General features: G+C 37.0%; 1 protein-coding gene across 1 annotated transcript in view; it reads left to right on the top strand.

The window, feature by feature from the left end:
* LOC126972416 (ubiquinone biosynthesis monooxygenase COQ6, mitochondrial) overlaps positions 1-18,367 on the top strand; it is a 62,449-nt gene that overhangs the window by 32,405 nt on the left and 11,677 nt on the right. The window contains exons 4-7 of the mRNA XM_050819134.1: positions 1,855-1,962; positions 3,577-3,747; positions 9,341-9,543; positions 12,358-12,473. Coding sequence (XP_050675091.1) covers positions 1,855-1,962; positions 3,577-3,747; positions 9,341-9,543; positions 12,358-12,473 — 598 coding nt within the window. The remainder of the gene's footprint in view (positions 1-1,854; positions 1,963-3,576; positions 3,748-9,340; positions 9,544-12,357; positions 12,474-18,367) is intronic.

The raw sequence follows: 18,367 nt of genomic DNA, 5'->3' as shown, positions 1-18,367 counted from the left end.
GTAGAAGACCCAGAGAAAATTAGAGGGCATTGAGATGGGGCGTAGGTAGATTAAAAAATATACTCTAAAAGGCAAAAAATACTTACACGAAAATACTCTAGAAAAAACATATTCTCAAAGTGGGCGGTGGGCAAAATAAGGTTGAGAAACTATGGTTTAATATGTTCCATATTTCCGTTTTGTGTTTATACGATGTGATTTGCCTATATTTAACGTCATTATAGAACGTCATAGCATTAACCTATTAAATTTCATCTAACCTAACCAATGACGTTTCATACATATATATAGACAATTATGGTCATACGAAAACAAAGCCGAAATATGGCACATGCCATAAATTAACCCTTTACTTCAACTGCCATATCTATTTCATTTCTGCGTTTACTGCAGTTCTTTAAAATATTGAAAGAGGCAGCAGAGTAAACATTTTTTCAGTATGTTGAATTTAGAGCCTGATTTAGACAGTGACAACAATGGAGTAGTAGTTAGGTATTTTTTTAAACCTGACGAAAAAGTGGTTCGCTGTAAGTTTGGTAGTCGGTGCCCATTTTCTGATCAGTCGGGGGCTTTTTACGTTTTTAATCAAAAATCACACTCATATTATAAAGTTTGTATGTTTTTTTATTGGTTTGTGTGAATATTTGTAACTCCTTAACGCTATAAATTAATTTGGATATTTGAGTGATCTATAATGAAAGAAACAAACACTCAAATATATAAAATAATTCGGTGAACTGGTTCTTTTGTCAAATTATAAATGCGGCTAAATAGGACTTTTGTGTGTGTTCGCACTTTGAATAAATATAAAAAAATATAAGACTTTCGAAAGAGATTTGAATACTCTTAATGTTAAAAAAATTTATCGTACTTTATGAGCTTGAATTTTTAAAACGCTTAAATCCTTTTGTGGTGAAATATAAACCAGCTTCGAGAAAATGATTCGAGCAAATGACACTTGACTTATTTGATTTGTAGAATTATTCACATCTCCCTCTTACTACAAACTGGCGCTAATTCTCTTTCGTTCAATTCTTAAAAATCCGAGCAAGGCTCGGTCGTCCCGATATTTTAATTTAAAAGCGATCAATTCACAAAGGGAAACTGAGATGCATCAGCCTGAGTGAACATTGTTTGCAGCTTGTTTCATAAATAGACGATCGCTTGCAGGAGAGCTGAGCTGTATACGAACGAAGCATTTTTATTTATAACTGGCCGGCACTCAAAGTGATCGCTACGTATTCGACAAGACGTCTCACGTTATCCCTGATCAACATAATTGTTTTTACTCAAATCAAATCAACAATCACTACTCTTTAGGGTCAAGTGACAGTTGTGAATGTCAAAAGTTTTTGTCTTTTTGCCATCCACTTTAAAAAAGCTTTAATGAGAAGCAGTGTCAAGAAACTCATTGCCACTCGTTTAAATAAACAAACATTTAAAACAACAATAATATTACAGCTATATCGTTTTACAATTTTTTTTATTTACATACATAAACAATGCAATACAAATACCCAAACGTCAATCTATGCGTTATAAAAAACGAGAAAGTTAGATAAGGAAAGTAAATTAATTAATAAAACCAAGGGTTACCTAGGTACCTAGGTATTATGTGAGATAATGTAACCAGCTCGTACTCACACTGAGTTTCCACGGAAGACCACCGTTGTGGATTCTTTCGAAACCACAACTATGCTGAGTTGAGGGCCCATTGGCGTCATTAGATCATAATTAGATTAGTATAACTTTAAGAACTATTATGAGAATGTATAATGACGTCAATAAACATTTTTTCTTTCTTTCTTTCACACGTTGGATTTTCTTGTTGTTTGAAATCTTTATTATTTGCAGATTGGAGCCGACGGAGCGAACTCTGCAGTCCGGAACGCGATGGGCGTCCAGTATGTATCTTGGAAGTATAACCATATGGGTGTCGTTGCCACCCTCGAGTTAGCTGAGGTAAACCAGTAATGGAATAAGTAATGGATTATGGAACGAGCAGATGGAACAGATGGGCATCTGCCGTGATATATATAATATGGCCTAAGTCGTAATGTATACCATAACAATAGTACCACGATAACGTCATAATAAAAATAATGGAACAGTAACTCAGAGATCGCCTTGAAATTAATACCAACGTCTTGGCGGAGTGCTAGAGTACATACAAAAAGAAAAATATATCTATGTTTAGATTATTATTGTATGTGTTTTGTTTTAGGTTTGGTAATGAAAAATGTTAATTTAATGATTATTTATAACAGTTATATTACAAATTAGTAATAGAAAAATATTGGCGTATATTGAGACATGTTTTAATTGCTCTGTTGTTAAATTTTATCACTAATGGCACGTTACGGATTGACGACGTAGACTTCGCGACGACATTAATTTTAAACTAGGCCAGCGACCAGTCTCGGCGACGTACGGCGTGACACTCAATAGTTTTTTGTACCCAAGATTGCTTAGCGGGCGTGTAAATCACGTGTATGTGTGCGTGCGTCGATTCGGGCGCTCTAGTATAAAGCTAAAGTACTGTTGTACTACTGTATTGTGATAACGTCGCCCTAAAAGGATAGGTGTATGTTGTGTTTCACACGTTCACTTATGGCCGGAACAAAATTAAATGTTATCGTTTTACTTTAAGACTTTATAGTTGTTATATTATCAATACGGAATATGTGCTTTTAATGTATGAATCCCGCTTGTTCGACTACTGTTCCGTCTGTTCCTGCCCCCGAATTCCACCTTCGCACGATTCGCCACAAATCAGGAAATCATCCCCATCATCTAGATGTATGGTGTTCCTCCACAGTGCGGTTTTCAAGGAGCTCTCTGCCACGTACAACCAAGCTGTGGAATAAGGTTCTTTGCTATTGGGATGATACGACACGGGTACCATCAAAAAAGCGTGTACAGGTAGAAAGGTTTCTAAAAGGTCGGCAACGCTACTGTGACTTCTCTGTGGTTGCAAGAGAATGTGGGCGGCGGTGATCACTTACATCAGGTGACCCGTACGTACGTTTGTCCTCGTTTCCTTCATTAAAAAATACTGTTACATTCCCTAGCTTGCCAGTATGAGGAAGGTCATGGTTACTCAGAGGGTAATGGAGAGGGCTATGTTCGGAGTTTCTCTGCGAGATCGAATCAGAAATGAGGAGAACCGTAGGAGAATCAAAATCACTGACATAGATCTAATGGTTGCGATACTGAAATGGCAGTGGGCAGGGCGTATCATAGCTTGACGGACAGTTGGCCGTTGGGGCAGTAAAGTCCTCGAACGGCGACCATGTTCCGGAAGACGCGGTGTTGGTCGGCCCCTACAAGATGGACCGACGATCTGGTCAAGATTGCCTGAATATCAACATATTCAACTATCCTCATCTACCCTCAGCCAACGATGAGGGTAGCACAAGACCAATCGTTATGTCGATCTTTGGGTAGGCCTTTGTCCAGTAGTGGAGGTGTTCCGGCTGAAATGATGATCACCTATGTATCACTATTATATTATGGATGTCATTCTTGACTTATAATATATATAATAGCATATACACGGCTCGGCTATATTTCCAGGAGTATGAGAATACAACGGCGTGGCAAAGATTTCTACCGTCGGGTCCGGTCGCCCTTTTGCCTCTTGACAACAAGCACAGCTCCCTGGTGTGGTCTACATCACCGACACACGCCAAGGAGTTACTGCAGCTATCTGAAGAAAGTTTCGTAGACGCGCTGAACGATGCTCTGGTAATATATATTCCAAATTCAAATATTTTTATTCAAAATAGGATTTCAAATGACTTAAAACACCTATTTGAAATTGTAAAACCTCAGACCTAACAATAACGGGCGCAAATAACTGAGAGGGTTTTTTCTTAATTTAGTTTCAATAGGAATATTATGTACTATCATTATATATGAAAATTTATAATTAAAAAGCCTGTGGTATCATTATATTATATATATCTACTACATACGTTATTCTGTACATAATAAATAAAATACTGTTTTTATCGGTACTGAACAAATGTTGGAAATAAAAGTACATTATTGGAAAGGCCGGGAAATACGGCTCGGCCTTCACTAAATACGAGACAGGCAATTGCCAATTCCTGCCCGAGGCATGTGTAGTGCTTTTGTCAAAAGAATGCAGGGAAATAAAAGACACTTTTTATAATTTACATTAAATTTAATTCAAATCAAATCAAAAACAGTTTATTCATGAAGGTCACGGAAATGACACTTATGAATGTCAAAAAAAACTTTTTCTTATTGAATCTTCCGCTACTTCGTCATGGGTTGGGCTAATGAAAAGAAGTAGCAAGAAACTCATTGCCACTCTTTTATATCAAGATTTACATTTAAGTGCATCGATTTACAAATCATTTCAAATAATAATATAATATGTAAAATGATGCAACAGACCTTGTACTTCGTAATTTACCTTGGACTTCGCTGGAAGCAGGTTTTCCATTGCCAATTTGGGTTCTGATCTTAAATCTGGCGCAACAAGTACAATCAATCGCCATTTCACTCTCTGAACCATTGGAACTCATTTTAATTATTATTAAGTTTATATTTATTAAGTAGGTATGTAAATAACAAATCAAGACGAATTTTCAGCTTTGCCGCCAATTTTTTTTTATCGTCTGAGCCGACAGGCAAACGCATTTATCAGCCACATTATACAGCCACGTAAACGCAATACTAAGTAAGTACTAAGCAAAAAGACTATGCTATGCCAAGATCCGATCAAAGAGTACTTAATAACCCCAGCATGCCGTTTCATACAACATTGCAGGAGCGTTGTAATGTTCCAAATTCAAAAAACGCTCCTGCAATGGATTTGATTTTCTTTGTCCGAAAATTCGATTCTTCGCTTGTTCTTTTTTTGAAAATAATGACAATATTGGATATATTGTCATTATTTTGCATGCATGTTTGAGCAAAAATAATTATGGGTCTGAAATCTAATTAAAACTATCCTATCTCTCAAGTTGGACTAAACTGCACTCCATGAAGAAATCCCCATTAAAATCCGTTAATTAGTTTATAAGTTCACTGGAAACAAACATCAGGACACTGGATTTATATTTATTATAAAGTTTGAAGTGAAACCTTATATGGACGGAAACGAAATCATAGAGCAGACAAGCGGTGTTCTTCCCTATCTTGAGATACAATAGCTCGTAGCGTCCCACTTCTCGTACACTGGCTCCTCCACTCCTCCACAGACTCTTCATACCCACGGACTAATTAAAAAATAAGGACTCCGTGTCACCTTACATAACAGTGTACCACCAAAACAAGCCGATTATCGAGTAAATACATTGACCCACGCACACACACTACTACAGGCCGATAGGCGGCCATTATGACAATTGTCATCGTCTGTGACAGATCAGTTTGCGTCTCAATAAAATATTTAAAAAATGCCATCGTGCGTTGTGAGAAAGTGTTAAAACGATACTTTATAAGGATTTGTGGACATATGATTATTTAAGGGAGAAAAAATTATGTAACTCGTATCACCCGTAACCGCACACACACTAGCATAACGGTGCTTCACTTGCTAATATCACGGCGCGGAGTCCTTTTTTATATACCAGACAAGAGTGTACTGAACTGTCAATATCTGAACAAAAAGTAAAAACTGCTCCTTAAAGCACACACCGTTAGCTTTTGTTTTATTATCTCATGCAAACAGGCGTTATGGGTTCATGTTTCTGATTTGATATCGTTTTGCGCCCACAGATGAGAACTGTTCTTGCCTATATATACAGGGTGGCCGAGAAGTTGACGTCCAAAGCTAAAATTTGAAAGCCTCATGGTGATGAGTATCCGAATCACCCCTATGTATGCTCTACGATTTTGTGTAGTTTAGAAGAAAATATTTTTTCCCCTGTTATCTGCTTTTTTCACCTAATTGTGGTTTAGGACTTTTTTCTAATTTTTTTGAACACTTTTAGTCAATTTTATTGTTGATAATTATTAACAACAGTTGCAATAACCACCATAAGAAACTATGAATAGTTTAGACAATGCCGAACTAGTTTAGAATTGAGTCGTAAGTTCAAGATAACTGCTCCAGCTAAATTCATGAAAATGTTCAAGGTATCAAAAAAAATTGAGGAGCCTATGGCTTCTAACTATTTTTAAAAAATACCTATATAGTGACAACATCTAAGTTAGTATATTGATAAAGTAATGATGTATTTAAAAGATCTTTAAATAAATTAAATGTCAAACAATTAGTGTTCAGCTTTATAATATCAGTAAGTTGTGTGTCTTGATATATGTGGTATTTAATATGTTGCGGCATCAGAACATTCCTTCTTATGCACAACCATGATGTGCGCAATTTGTGTGGCATTCAAAAAAACTCGAAAAACACCGTCGCTCGTACACAATTAAGAAAAATGAAAATTAAGGCTTAAGATCGAAAAACTGTGTACTTACAAAGTTTCTTGCTGTGTCTGCCAGAAGATATATGGGAATACTGGAATATTAAGTTTTTTTTTATGGAAAGGAGGATAAACGAGTATGTCACTTAGTGAAAGTGATCACCGCCGCCCACATTTTCCTGCAACAACTGAGGAATCACAGGAGCATTGCCGGTCTTTATGCGCTTTTTCGTATATCGTATCGTCCCGGAAACACCACACAATGAAGGTCATTCCACAGCTTTGTAGTACGTGGAAGAAAGTTCTGAAAACTGTGGAGGACCGCCACACATCAAGATGGTGGGGATCTTAGTATAATAACACTTAGAATGTGAGTAGACCCAAATGAAATGAAGTAGTTTCAATGTGGTCGCTTATGACCACATACGTTTCCCGCCGCGTCAATGTCTATATGTCAACTTCTAGGACAATCGGTGCGCGAAATTTCATTGAAATATGACTTACTGTGCAGTGAAAGGGTGTCACAAAGCGTCTTATAATAAAAATTATGATAAGAAAATTACATTTCACACCTAAATACTATTTCACAACTTTTCATTTAAGCGTTCGTCAAAACAGCACAATATTTTGTAAACAAAACAGACGCTATTAAAAAAATATGTTGCCAGCTGTGAAAGTACTATATACCCCTAGTTTCCCCGCTGTGATAGCATTTTGTGTTTATTGGTAGATATTGATAGGTGGCTATAATGTACGACGCTACATGATGTTATGAGTATTCAAAGTCAAAGTCAAATAATATTAATTTAATTATACTTAATCTAAGCGCTTTGAATAGTCACTATAAATATTTCTTTTAAATTACTGAATTTACGATATGTTCGGAAAAAGTTGAGCTCCTGAGGACATTAACACCACTCTTTTTAACCGACTTCAAAAAAGTAGGAGGTTCTCAATACGTCGGTATGTTTTTGAAGTGAAACTTCTTTATCGACGTATGAGAGAAATTTTATTGCAAATCGTCACGATTAGCGGTTACGCGCCATTTTTTTTAAATCCAAGATGGCCGCCGCGCAAGGATATGATTTCAATAATATTGAAATCGAATCCAAAGTTCTTCCAATCCAAGATGGCTGCGGAAATTATTTTGGGGCTATACGTGGCGGTTATAATGATAACCCTAATGCCAAACAACTTATAGGCATCTTTCGGAAATTGTTGTGCAACATGGAACTAAAATCGTTGAAATCATAATTTTGCACGGCGGCCATCTTGTATTTCAAAAATTATCCCAAATTCATTCTCTGCACCTTTAAAACCTCAAATCTAGCTAAGGACGGCGCCTCTATCGTCTCGGTTTTTCGTTTCATTGAGTTTCAAAACAGAGATAAGTATGCGTGCGCATGTAGCTATATTCAATATGTAGAAAATTATAAGTATTTGGGATTGCATATCGATTGTAACTTCAATTTCAAAACACATGTGACAGCGGTATGCAATAAACTACGATCGGTTCTAGGGCAGTTCTATCATCTCGAGCCCGTGCTGAACAAACATACAAAACTGGTAGTATATTATGCACTAGCTGATTCAGTCTTAAGCTATGGTCTAAATATTTACGGTAAAACGTTTAAGACTTACTTAAACGAGATTGAAAAAATTCAAATAAGACTATTAAAACTAATAATTGGAAGCAAGGAAAAGGAAGAATACGGAAAAAATTATGGCAATATATTTAAAGACTTAAAAATACTGCCAGTAACTAACAAAGTAAACTATTTAATAACAAAAGAAAATTATTACTCAAATAGATTTAAAAACCCTGTTAATCTGAGGGAAAATTTGAGAAAGAATATCAGGAATATATATATATATAATACCAAAAATATGTAACTACTATGGGGAAAGATTAAGGGAATATGTTGTGCCAAAAATTTTTAATAGTATAGAATGGTTAAGAGAGGATAAAAAAGACTGTAGAGAAGTACTTAAGAAAAAATTAAAAGAGCACTTTCTTAACGTCTCCACATAAGCCTTAATATTTAAAGTAGTATAGTTTAGTTATATGTATACAGGTAAGATTTTAATATGTTTTTAGGAATATTATGAATTGATAACTAAGTAATGATATGTGTGTAATGTTATATGTGTATTAGTAATAGTGTATAATATAACTAACAAATAAGTATAATTTATTATAGATGCACAATAGTATAATATTGTCTAAGAGCGTAAACTCGCCAACAAACTGTTGCAACAGTTTGGCGAGATGTAAAATTTAAGTACCAACTGTGCATATATTTATGATTAAATAAATATATATAAAAAAAAAAAAAAAAAAAAAAAAAAAAACAACGATTCTAAAGAACTTCTTTACTTGCCCTTCAAAAATTGTTGCAACAATAATTAAATACGTGCTGTTTTTATTAAATTCTTAATTTATATATTATTTCTTCTCTCTTATTACATATAACCTAGTATTTCTTACAACTTACTGATTTAGGAAAATGTCTAATCACTTTCAACATTATTTGGCTGTCTGTGTGCGTGTTGGCGAATGTAAGTACGTGACGCTTACGCACATATTAATTATAATGTTAACAGGAACTATGAATGAAACTATCGTTCTGAGCGTTATTATTCTATGGTGGGGATGATATCCTAATTTATGGTGTCTCGTGGTGAAAGTGAAGGTGGAATTCGGCGACATGATCAGGTGAGACAGCTCTTCGGAACACTCACCGTGATAATTGCAGGAGACTACGCATAACGAAGCGACCTCTTTACGCAACGTCAGGTAATCGAGCCGTTCACAGAGCACTGGGTCCCCGACAATTGACCGAGCTGCTCTGCGTTGCACGCGGTCAAATGGATCGATCTGATACTGGGGTGCGCCGGACCAGAGATAATGAATAATGATGTTGTTAATGTTTCAGTGGAAACAGTACCCACGTTCAGCCGGAGTAGATGCGTGCACGTCGTGGGTCAGCAGCGTGCTGAAGGGCGCCGGGCTGGCGGACGGCGCCGCTCGCCAGCTGCCGCCCAGTGTGTGCGGCGCGGCCGCGGGCTCGCGGGCCGCCTTCCCGCTCGCCTTCGGGCACAGCACCAGATACGTCGCGCCCGGCGTCGCGCTAATTGGGTATACAGTGACGTGCTACCAACTCATGCCACGAGATGGCGCTCAAATAAAACTCCAATGATCGTTTTTTTTTTACATTTTATTTTTCTGAAAGATTCGCTGCTGATTTCGGTGCTCTAACGACCCATATAAATTCTTGATTATTATTTTAATATATTCCTATTATTATTTATATATTTCTATTTTTCATTCATTCATTCATCAGGGGAATTCACTCCAATTTAAACGCCATCCACCACCTCCTTGAGACGGTGCAGCCGGCCTTGTTGTTCCTTACGGAGACGCAAATTTCTCGACCTAGCGATACGTCATATTGCCTCATGCCGGGGTATGTGTGTACGTTTGGGAGGATATCTGCTGCCGCTGTCGTTTCGGCAATTTTGAGGGTAGGGACCTGTCTACTCTCTGGCTGTGTGTTTACAGATTCCATAGTGGTAACGCAGAAACCGATCATCTCATGAGCTGCGTTCAAGCGGCAATTGACGACGTGCTTGCACAGATCCCCTCCGCTGAAATCGTAGTCTTGGGTGATTTCAACGAGCACAATGCCGAATGGCTTGGATCACGTACCACAGACTACGCATTGCGATCTGTGTATACTTTTGCATTGGCGTATGGTCTGTCCCAATTGGTTGAGTCGCCAACGTGGCGCCCGGATGTGGTTAGCCACATGCCGTCCTTATTAGATATTCTGCTGACTACACATCCCTATAGCTACCAGGTCTCGGTCGACGCCCCTCTTCGACCGTCCGACCATTGCCTGGTCAGGAGTGTAGTGCCTTTCCGACGCCAACGTCGCAGACCAGCAGCGACCCGCCGCGTTTGGCACTACAAGTCAGCAGATTTGGATAGGATGTGTTCCTTTTTTGCATCCTACCCTTGGGGCAAGGTTTGTCTCCCTGCGGATGATCCTAGTGCCTGTGCCGTTGCAGTAGCCGATGTGATACTGCACGGCATGGATATTTTTATACCAAGGTCTGTAGTACCGATTGGTGGCAGATCACAGCCCTGGTTCGATGTGTCAGTTAAAAGAGCATCTGACTGCAAAAAAACAGGCGTATCGAACTTGGGTCGCGGCGCTGGTTTTAATGGATCCGAACTGCAAAGTTCTGAAGAGAAAATATCACCGTGCCTCCAAATTTTTTAAGCGGCAAATCGCCCGTGTGAAATCGAAGCACGTCGTCAAAATCGGCGAGCAGCTTTCCAGTTACCCGACCGGAACACGCAAGGTCTGGTCGTTGTCGAAAGCTGCTCTTGGTAACTTCAACCAGCCGTCCATGCCGCCGTTGCACATGAGGAATGACACCCTGGCCCATACGGAAAAAGAGAAAGCCGATCTCCTGTGGACTCTTTTTGCCTCCAACTCGACTCTTGACGACAACGGAAGAACACCGCCGACCATCCCGCGGTGTCAGAACTCCATGCCTGAAGTACAGTTCAGACAGAAAACTGTTAGGCGAGCTCTATTTTCGTTGGACGTTAGGAAGTCGAGCGGGCCGGATGGCATTTCTCCAATCGTGCTTAAAACGTGTGCCCCTGAGTTAAAGCCGGTGCTAACGCGTTTATGCCGGCACTCTTATTCAATAGGCGTAGTCCCTGACTCATGGAAGTCAGCCCTTGTCCATCCGAACCAAAAAAAGGAGAAAGTACGGATCCGGCAAACTACAGGCCTGCTGCTCTCCAAAATCATGGAGAGCATAATTAACCGCCAGCTCTTGATATACCTTGAGGGTCACCAGTTGGTCAACGACCGGCAGTACGGCTTTCGCCATGTTCGGTCGACTGGCGATCCTCTGGTATACCTAGCACATAGATGGGCGGTGGCTATTCAAAGCAAGGGGGAAGGCCTGGCAGTTAGCCTGGATATAGCGAAGGCATTTGATCGTGTATGGCACAAGGCGCTCCTCTCAAAACTTCCATCATTTGGGCTTCCCGAGAGCTTATACAAGTGGACCTCCAGCTTTCTCACTGGGCGCAGCAGCATACAGGTCGTGGTCGACGGCTATTGCTCGAATCCCAAGCCCGTGAACTTTGAGTGCCCCAAGGCTGTGTGCTATCTCCCTCGCTGTTTCTTCTGCATATCAGTGATATATTGGACACCTCCAACATACATTGCTATGCAGACGACACCACTGGTGATGCCATATACACGGGCCATGCAGGTCTTTCTCGGGAAATCGTCGACCAGAGCCGGGAGAAACTTGTGTCTTGTGTCGCGGAATGGGGTAAATTGAACCTTGTGCAATTTAATCCCCAGAAGGCTCAAGTTAGCGCGTTAACCACAAAAAAAAACCATATGTCGTATCAACGCTCTTCGACAACACTTCCCTTAAAGCCTCGCCTAGTATCGGTATAATGGATCGCGGTGGCTTCGAAGAAGCTGGGCGAAGAGCACGGCAATACTTCAAGCCGGCCCACATTCTAGCGGTCTACAAAGCGCAGGTTCGGCCACACATGGAGTATTGCTGTCATCTCTGGTCTGGTGCACCCCAATATCAGCTCGATCCATTTGACCGCATGCAACGCAGAGCAGCTTGAATTGTCGGGGACCCAGTGCTCTGTGAACGGTTGGATCACTTAGCGTTGCGTAGAGACGTCGCTTCATTGTGTGTGTTCTACCGCATTTATCACTGGGAGTGTTCCGAAGAGAATCTGGATTAAATAAGAAAGTATTTATTTTTCTGTTAGAACTAATAAAGTAACACAGAACAATAGAAACTTCAGAACACAGAACATAATGTTACTGTGTAGTATGTAACTTTGATTTCCTTCCAACTAATAACTTCAGTAATATAATTTCTGTTTATATTACAGAGATGCTGCACATAGAGTACATCCTTTGGCCGGTCAAGGCGTCAACTTGGGCTTTGGTGATGTTCAGGACTTGACAGAATATCTCGGAGAGGCGTTATACACTGGCCTTGATATAAGTAAGTGTATTACGATCTAATATTGAAGTGAAAACTTGCTTAGCCGCGTTGGGCACTTTTTGGTATGAAAAAAATCTTATGGCTTCGCGTCACCGCCTTGCTCATGACTAGCGCACTCGATAAGTAAATAACAAAAGAAATAAATATATATAGCTAGACACTTTTAGGAAGGGTGAAATCTCGTGAGTTCGCGTCACCGAAATGCTTTCGGTCGCGTACTAAGCCCCCACACCGCGCGATGGCGCACGTGCCATTTGTGACTTACCGACGCCAAGGTCAACGGGCTCGGATTACAAAATAAAATTTATTGCTTTTGAAGTATTTGGGCTTGTTTATAAAAACGAACGTCGACGCTTTTGTTGTTAAACAAGCTAGCGCTTTGTTAGATAACATAAACAATAGATACTGCGTAATTTAAACAAATTTCGTTTAAACTAGGGCTGTCATGCATTTTTTATGATTTTTTTAGATTTACCTACAGATTACATTTGGATTATTACTAATGAATGTAGTAATGTTTTATAACTAAAACATACTTCAAAGTTACTAGTTTGAAATAGAATAGTTACTAAAACATCATAGATAATACAAAAAAGAATTATTAAATCGACTGCTACAGATAATTTTTACGGCTGTCCGCATTTTGACGGCTTGTCGTATTTTACACAGATAAAATTTTAAAATTAAATATTTTTTACTTTTATAGTCTGTTAAATTACCTTTCTTATGATATAGATTATATAGCACTATATCTGTACTGATATCTCTATATCTGTATCTTTTATACAGCCGACATAGTGAGACATTAGCGCTGCTTTTATCTTATAAATGAAATTGAATGGGTATGGTTTACTGTGCATTGTTGAAATAGTATTTGTGATTGATTATTATTGACAATAAGTTTAAGAATACTTAAATTAAAATTTAAAATTTATGTTTAGTGTTTTTAAAGATTATAATATATAACGGTTAAAGAATTTATTTCTCATAAGAATTTTACAAATTCATTTTTCGAGAAAACAATTTGATGACTTAATTATAAAAGTAAATGCCGGTAAGCTTAGATTAACTAAAGTTAGTAAAATTATAAATCTAAATATTATTATAAATATAATATAACTGTAATTTCTTAAGATATCGTGTCAGCGGGCGAACGTAGTCTGGCTCACCGTGGCCACTGGCAACCGCTGACTGACTACTGACTAGTAACTGTTGTCGCCTGTCGCTCGGCCCAACAAGTAAAACATCCGGTATATTTTACTTGTTGGGCCGAGTCGAGTCGAGCCGCAAAACCAGTTGCATAAAGCTTGTGCCTCAGTAACAGATTATTTCTATTTTTCAGCTATATATTTTTTTAATATCAATGGTGCGCTAACTTTGTTTTTTTTTAAGATAGATATTTGATTTATATGTTATGTTATATTATACTAATAATATTACACTGTATTATTATATTAAACTACTACATACTCTTAAGCAGATGTAATTAGCCTGTCTTGTCATGATTTTTTTGAACGTGGTTTTTTTTTGTAAATATTATTTGTGTATGAATATCCTTAGTAAGCATTTTTCTAATTAAAATACAAGTATTATATTTATAAGATTGAGTTATATTCATGACTTGAGTTTATTCATAAATTTTCTTAGTGGGCGTAAGGTAGTCATAATGAAATAGTGTTTTAATTAATTTATTTTGTATTGTCTGTAACCGTGTGTTTTGTTTTAAATTTGTTTTAGTTGCTGTTCCCCAAATCTCGATCAAATAATCTATATGAGATTTAACCATACAATTATAAATCATAAACTTCACCTGTTTTGGGAAGCATCGGCCTATGCCACGTAATGCCCCTAATGTTAATGATATGAGCTCATTTCTTATTTTATCAATATGTGATTTTCACGTCAGTTGGCTATCAATGATTAATCCTAAGTATTTTTCTTTTGTTACTTTATTATCTCACCATTAATTGATAGACTTTTATATGTACCGAGCTTTTTGTTCTTAGCAGCAAAAATAATATGATTGGTTTTAGACGTATTTATACTAAGTAAATTTGATTGCAACCAAATGTGTAGGAGATTCATATCATGTTGTGCGTCTTCTATAATCGTGTTGATGCAGTGACCCGAATAAAAGAGACTTGTATCATCGGCATAAAGTGTTATTTTTTTCCCTGTTAGACCAATCTCATGTATACTGTTTACATAAATCAAAATAGTAACGGGCCTAGGATTGATCCTTGAGGGACACCGTAAGATATTTTTTGAGGCGCACTCTGGGCTTCACCAAGTTTTACAATTTGGTGTCGGTTGCTAAGGTAAGATTTGAAAATATCGTAAGCAGTATTTGAAATACCTATATTTTTTAGCTTCATTAAAAGTAAATCATGACTGACAGTATCAAAAGCTTTTCTTAAATCAATAAATATGCCTAAATTTACTTTCTTTTGATCAATGTTGATTTTGATTGATGTAACCAAGTCTATTGTAGCTGCTAGTGTATTTGACCTCGGTCGAAAACCGTATTGTTTTTGAGAAAGAAACTTTATGTTGGCTAAGTATTCACTAAGCCGAGTGTGTAGAATCGTTTCAAAGATCTTTGACATTATTGGTAACACCGATATTGGCCGATAGTTACCAGGGTCCATTTTATTACCTGATTCAAAAATTGGGGTTACTTTAGCAAGTTTCAGACAATCCGGAAAATGTCCTTCGTTTAGACATGAATTTATGCATTCTGTTAAATTGGGAATGATGAGATCTTTGAGACATTTTACTATTTTTGTGCTTATATCGTCGATACTTCGGGTATCGTGTTTATATCCAAATTTTCAATAATTTTAGCCACCTCTTGCACTGTAGCAGGTTTTAATTTAACTAATTCAATTTCATTAGGTTTTGTGTTTGAAGCTAGTGTGTGTTTCAAATTGTTGTTGTGATGTATTGGAATTTTACTTGCAAGTTCAGATCCTATGTTTGAAAAGAAATAATTGAAGTATTCGCATATATCTTTGGCATTTAAAAGCGGGCCTGTCGGACCAGTGATTTTTGATGGGATGTGAGTCTTATTTATCTTATTATTGGTCAAATTGTTGACAAGTTGCCACATTTTTAATGGATTTTTCTTACATGTTTTAAAAGGATTAAGGTAGTATTGACGTTTTGAATTTTGTATGTCTAGTTGTATAGAGTTTCTTTGCTGTCGGAACTCTTCTTTGAGCTTGTCGTTAGCTGGTGTTTGTTTCATTTTATGCCATAACGTGTTCCTTTTATTTATTGTTTCAATCAAGTTCTTGTTCATCCAGTCTGATCTTGGTGAATTCAAGCGTTTTATTTTTGTAATTTTACTCTTAGCTATGGCTTCTAATAATAGGATCTCTAATTTTTTGTATCCCGTAAATAAATTAGTTCCTGGGCTCAAAGTGTCATTAATTATTTTGTAAAATGAATTTTATCTACTTCAAAGTATATTTGCTTATGATCTGACATTGCGCTGTCAATTATGACCATATGGTAGTTATTAAAATTCAAATTCAAATAGTTTATTTCTCAAAATTGGATAACCGCATCACTTTTTGAAGTCAAGAAAATATACTGCTAAATTATTTACATTGCTTTAATCCCATGCACTTTTATCTGTTATATAATCTTTAATTGTATAATAAGCTTTTTTTAAAAGTTTCTGTTTAACAAATATTTTATTTTTTTTTAACTGTAGTTTGCAAATTTCTTCAGGGATTTTATTATAAAAACGGACACATTGTCCTCTGAATATTTGTCTATTTTCGTTAGCCTTGTGTGAATCAGAGCAAGATTATGTTTATTTCTAGTGTTGCAGTTATGAATGTCACTGTGTTTTTTAAAACGATCTGTATTTTTATGCACAAATATTAGGTTTTCAAATATGTATTGACATGATACTGTTAATATGTTGATCTCCTTAAATTTATCTCTCAACGAATGTCTACTGGACAGATTGTAGATTGTTCGAACAGCTCTTTTCTGCAGCACAAAAATCGTTTGAATATCACTAACGTGTCCCCACAGTAATATACCGTAAGACATAACATTATGGAAATAACTAAAATATACGACACGTGCCGTGTCTTCGTTTGTGAGCTGGCGAATTTTCCTTACAGCAAATGCTGCAGAACTAAGTCTATTCGCCAAACCAGCTATATGTGGACGCCATTGGAGTTTTGCGTCTAAAGTAATACCCAAAAAAACTGTGGTGTCTACAAGTTCCAAGTACTCCCCGTTCACAAGTACATTTGAATTCACCTGACTGACATTTGGGGTTATGAATTTAATACATTTAGTTTTCTTACTATTCAAAAGCAAATTGTTAGCATTGAACCAATGAACAATTTTGGACAAAGCATTGTTTACATCATCCAAGACTGATTCACGTCTTTTAATCTTAAATAAAAGGGATGTGTCATCAGCGAATAGAACAAACGTTCTGGCTCATTGACTTTATATTTTCCATTTGTGCAGCACTGGCTTCCCTAAGTATCCCTAGGATTTCTTTTTTAAACTCATTAAGTTGATGAATAAATTCATTTTCGGGTGTTTTTCTTTTACGTAGAGAAATATTTTTGTGTTCCGGTTCTTCTATGCCAAATCTTGACAAATCTGGCTGCGAGCTACTGCTTCCTTCGGTAGATATCATTTTAGGCTTTTTTGTGCTCCATCTTTCTTGGAGAGTGTGTAACGCTCATTTTGTGTAAGAAATGAATGTATAATTATGTATTGATTGCCACTTATTGCTTAAGTATCGCGAGTTAGTGGAGCACGCACCGAATCAATGTTTGCCTCTTCCAAGAAATGGCGCGAAGCGCGTACGTAGGTTTTGCTCTAGTTACAGGTGTATAAACGTAGGAAGTGTATACTCACCACGCACAGGAAATTGAACTTTCAATTGCTTGCTATTATGTTCACAATAGACTAGATTTTAATATTTTTTTAAATAATTTGCGACACGTCTACTCACACTATGCTACAGACCGATCAGACATGATCGGATATACTAATACTAAAAGTTTTTGATGAGAAGATTTTGCTTTTATCGGCGTCCCTACAACTACCAATATATTTTTGAAAAACGGTGGAACGGCGTGTGTCTCTGACTCGGGACGGAAGTGAAATTTTTTCATTGTTTATTTTTTTTTACTTTATTTGACAAACGAACAATATTCAATATATATATAAAAGATTTAGAGACAAACAGATTATTTAAAGTAGTGTAACAATAATAATAGTAATTTCTACAAATTAGCTTCCTTACGCAGGGAGTCAATGACATTATGACGAAAGATTTGAGAAAATTGAATTAAGATTATTTGACTTTGACTTTGAATACTTGTAACATCATGTAGTGTCGTACATTATAGCCTCCTATCAATATCTACCAACAAACACAAAAATTTATCCCAGCGGAGGAACTCGGGGTATATAGTACTTTCACAGCTGGCAACATATTTTTTTAATAGCGTCTGTTTTGTTTACAAAATATTGTGCTGTTTTGACGAACGCTTAAATTAAAAGTTGTGAAATAGTATTTAGCTGTGAAATGTGATTTTCTTATCTTTATTTTGAGATGCGTTGTGACACCCTTTCACTGCACAGTAAGTCATTTTTAAATTCAATTTCGCGCGCTGTTTGTCATGGAAGTTGACAGAATAATAAACGTCCACATTGAAAGTGCTTCTATTCGCTAAGGCCTACTCACGTTCTAAGCGTTATTATTCTATGCTTATGAGTATATATTATTCTTATCTGAACGAATAAAACTATCTTTTAATTTAGGTATACTATATTATATCTAATTACTAATTGTCTTATATTATAATGCCAAAAATATTTCGTTGCAGCAGTAGATATAGGTAGGTATT

This window comes from Leptidea sinapis, chromosome 26 (genome assembly GCF_905404315.1).
Source record: "Leptidea sinapis chromosome 26, ilLepSina1.1, whole genome shotgun sequence".
Taxonomy (NCBI): domain Eukaryota; kingdom Metazoa; phylum Arthropoda; class Insecta; order Lepidoptera; family Pieridae; genus Leptidea; species Leptidea sinapis.
This window is presented reverse-complemented; position numbering and strand designations above follow the sequence as displayed.